General features: G+C 46.2%; 1 protein-coding gene across 1 annotated transcript; it reads right to left on the bottom strand.

Moving 5' to 3' along the window:
• Positions 1–1697: 1697 nt before the first annotated feature.
• Positions 1698–3025, bottom strand: LOC117863097 (expansin-A1). The gene is made up of 3 exons (XM_034746681.2): positions 2740–3025; positions 2309–2630; positions 1698–2197 (listed from the first exon to the last, which is right to left on the bottom strand). The coding sequence occupies exons 1-3, from the start codon at positions 2885–2887 to the stop codon at positions 1888–1890; spliced, it is 780 nt and encodes a 259-aa protein (XP_034602572.1). The 5' UTR covers positions 2888–3025; the 3' UTR covers positions 1698–1887.
• Between the last annotated feature and the right edge of the window lie 415 nt (positions 3026–3440).

The raw sequence follows: 3440 nt of genomic DNA, 5'->3' as shown, positions 1-3440 counted from the left end.
GGAGAAAGGACGGGAACAGGTGAGGCAAAACTGGGTTTTGACCTGTTTTTGACCGAGATTAGAAATGTTTAAACTTCGTTCATTAAGCTGACCAACCTGCCCTTTGTAAAGTATACAAGCAATACTTCACCTCTCATGTCGGCCAAGAAGAGGTGTTTAGTCAAAAGATTTTTAAATGGCCACTGAACATAGCCAAGAGGCATGTGTTGCAGCATTTGGAAATTTCAGCACAAATGCCAACCACCAAAACTCCAACGAGTCAATAGTCAACGCTTTGCAAATATTTATGAAACAAGCAACCTTCCCAAACCTACTCCTTCCGTCCCAAAAAAATAAATCATCCTAAGGAGGTAAAATGACCTCGATTGCCCCTATTTATTAGCCATATTTGACACTAATTGATTGCTGGATGCCCAAATGCACGTGCACATGCATACATGCCAAATTGAGTATAATAACTTATTTTTTTGACAAATTTTGAATCTCAGAATGACTTGTTTTTTGGGATGGAGGGAGTATGTGTTATCGCTCACAAAACTTGAAACAGTGGCTTGAAAAATATGTCTGAATCAATTCATGAGATGGTGGTACATGATACCGTCTGTTTTAGGGTCTGAAAATAGACGGATTTTCTGCTGGCATCGATTTTTTAGGGCTTGTATCAAATGGTGGAAAAAAACAAACGTCTGCGCTATCCAAATGGCCGATGCATTTTGGTCCACCATTTAAAACATTTCGTTGGTATTGACCTGTTCTAGCGTAGTGGGAAGAGGTTAGTTTTGGGTCGTGGTGGAGAGCAGCAGCTCTAGCCGCTAGGCAGTGGCGAGTGCTATGTTCAGGTGTGGGCATGGCTCGGACTCTCGTGAGTGGATAAGGCAAGCAAATGAGAGGGGAAGAGAAAGAGAGATTGATCAAGCGTCCATTTTTCTCAAACACTCGTCACATGTAGATAGACAGTCCCAAAACAAAATAAAAAACACAAGCAACATATGGACGTTGGCTATATCCATCACCTCCATTCAATAAATTAGGAAAATGTGATTTATATGGATACACAAGTCACACACCTTGTACTTACATATAGTGAGATAGATACTCCATCCGTCCCAAAAACAGTGCAATTCTAGTTTTGTCCTAAGTCAAACAATTTAAGTTTGACCAAGTTTATGTAAAAATGTATAAGAGCTTATGGTACCAAATAAGTATCACTAGATTTGTTATGAAATATATTTTCATAATATATCTATTTTGTATTATAAAAGTTGATACCTGTCCTTAAAAAGTTGGTCAGACTTGAAATAGTTTGACTTAGGACAAAACTAAAATTGTATTCTTTACCGGACGGAGGGAGTATTTAGCTAATTTGATATTTATTCCTTCCGTTCCAAAACACTATTGATCATTTTAGCTTTTTTAAATACATAACTTTTGCTATGTATCTAGACATAGTATATATCTAAGTGCATATCAAATGCTATGTATCTAGAATAAGTTAAAAGGAATAGTAATTTGGGACGTCCCGTACTGTGAAAACACAGAAATCGGTCAATGCATAGATATATCCTCGATCGGCAAGAGTGGGCGGTAGTAGTATATGTGGAAGGAAGGAAACCTTTACACGGTATTGATCGAGACACACAAAAACTCTTCTCTAAGGGTGTGTTTGGTTGCTTGTATTATTTAGTTCATGTATAGAATAGTTCAAAATAATAATGATCATTTTGTTTGGTTGGGTGAATTGTACCAACCTATCCAGGATGAAACCATCCCACTCGATACATTATTCTACCAATAAGAGTGAACCATATAGTACAAGCAAATATGTTGAATCTCACCATACAGGATCATCCATGCATGTATCAAATGGCGCATAAAATCAAACACACCCTAAGAGAACTGTTGCGAGGTTGCAAACGTCTGCCCGAACCCCCAGTTGGCCGGGGCAACGTTGAGGAAGGTCTTGGTCTGGCCGTCGCTGCTGGTGAGCTGGAACGACAGGCTCTGCCCGTTGAGGTATGCGTTGGACTGCCAGTTGACGCCCCAGTTTCTCGACATGGCCATCCACCCGGTCCGCGAGCCCTTGATCGACACCGACTGGATGGACCCGCAGCCGCCGACGTTGGAGATCAGCACCAGCTCGAAGTAGTCGCGGCCGTTGATGGTGAACCTGACCCCGCCTTGCTTCACACATGGCACCCTGCACACGTACGTAGGTCATCCGCGTCTGAGATCACCAACATTCGACCATCGCTAAATCATCAAACTTCGAGTGGAAATCGCTCGGGATTTCGTTATCAGATGTGCATACCTTTGGTAGATCACCGGCACGATGCCGCCGCGATAGATGCCGATCTTGAGCCAGGCGGGCTCGGCCATGTCGAAGTGTTGGCGGGGCGGGTTGCACCAGCCGCCGTTGTCGTTCGGCAGGGCGTAGTTGGGTGGGCACAAGTTGGTGGCCGTGATGGTCACCGACGTGCCAATTATGCAGAACCGCGGGTCCGCCTGGTAGTCGCACGTGATCCGGTAGCACTGCCCGCACGAGGCGCCGTCGTTGAACAGCGCCGTACTCAGCGCTGCTGTGTTCGTGCCGTACCCCGTCGAGTAAAGGTTCCCGTACCCGCAAGCGCCTCCTGCATATACGCGGACATGGTAGGTTCATGCGTCAGCATCAGTTCCGATCCTTTGAGCTACACAAAAAAGTTGAAAGAAATTGTAGCATCTAGGTAGCTTCTCTCTTACCCATTGTTCCTGAGGCGTCGCTACCGCCATAGAAAGTGGCGAAGGCCTTGTTCAAGCCGGACGCCGAGAAGCACGCGGCTTCCTTCCAAAGGAGACTTGCCGCCGCGAGCAACGCGATAACGCGAGTGAATGAGCCAGTTGCCTCCATGGCAGTGAGGGAGCTGAGATCGATGAACAACGCTAGCTAATGGCCAAACGTCTGAGGAGGCATCGTCGTTTAAGTAGGGATCGGGTCATCAGGACTCTGGCGTTTCTGGATTGGATCAGACGGCATGTACGCATGCAGTCTCTACCGGCAGAAGCCGTGCGTGCATGTGGGCGCGCATGCAGGTCTGCTAGCTATCCGGGAGATGACAGCGACACGAGCTAGCAATCAGTCACTACATTATTGGTCTGGATCCATCGGCCGCGTGGGAGATTCGGGCAAAGCCTCGAGAGCCCATGTTCGCGTTAATAAACTGTTGGGGTGTCTCTAACGTGTGTCGGGTCCGGACGACAGATGCTGCAACTGCAAGACCCATCTGTGTGTCGGCGCTAGTCCCAGTGTAGATCTGGACCTGCGCGTTTCCTTACGCATAGTGAAATTCGGTACTTGTTTTTGTCGGTGCTCATACTAGAAAGCACTTTTTTGGAATATAACACGATGTCGAGATCGATAATCGTCCTGCCGGTGTGCACTGTGAAATCTGTCCTCGAACAGC

Source organism: Setaria viridis, chromosome 7 (assembly GCF_005286985.2).
Source record: "Setaria viridis chromosome 7, Setaria_viridis_v4.0, whole genome shotgun sequence".
NCBI classification, from domain to species: domain Eukaryota; kingdom Viridiplantae; phylum Streptophyta; class Magnoliopsida; order Poales; family Poaceae; genus Setaria; species Setaria viridis.
Note: the sequence above shows the minus strand (reverse complement) of the source record. Positions and strands in the feature narration are given on the sequence as shown.

Bases quoted from the DNA above. Each gene is read 5' to 3' on its own strand.
- LOC117863097 (XM_034746681.2), bottom strand. From the start codon at position 2,887: ATGGAGGCAACTGGCTCATTCACTCGCGTTATCGCGTTGCTCGCGGCG. The intron at 2,631-2,739 runs GTAAGAGAGAAG...GCGTATATGCAG, and splicing joins CGACGCCTCAGGAACAATGG to GAGGCGCTTGCGGGTACGGG. The intron at 2,198-2,308 runs GTATGCACATCT...GTACGTGTGCAG, and splicing joins GTGCCGGTGATCTACCAAAG to GGTGCCATGTGTGAAGCAAG.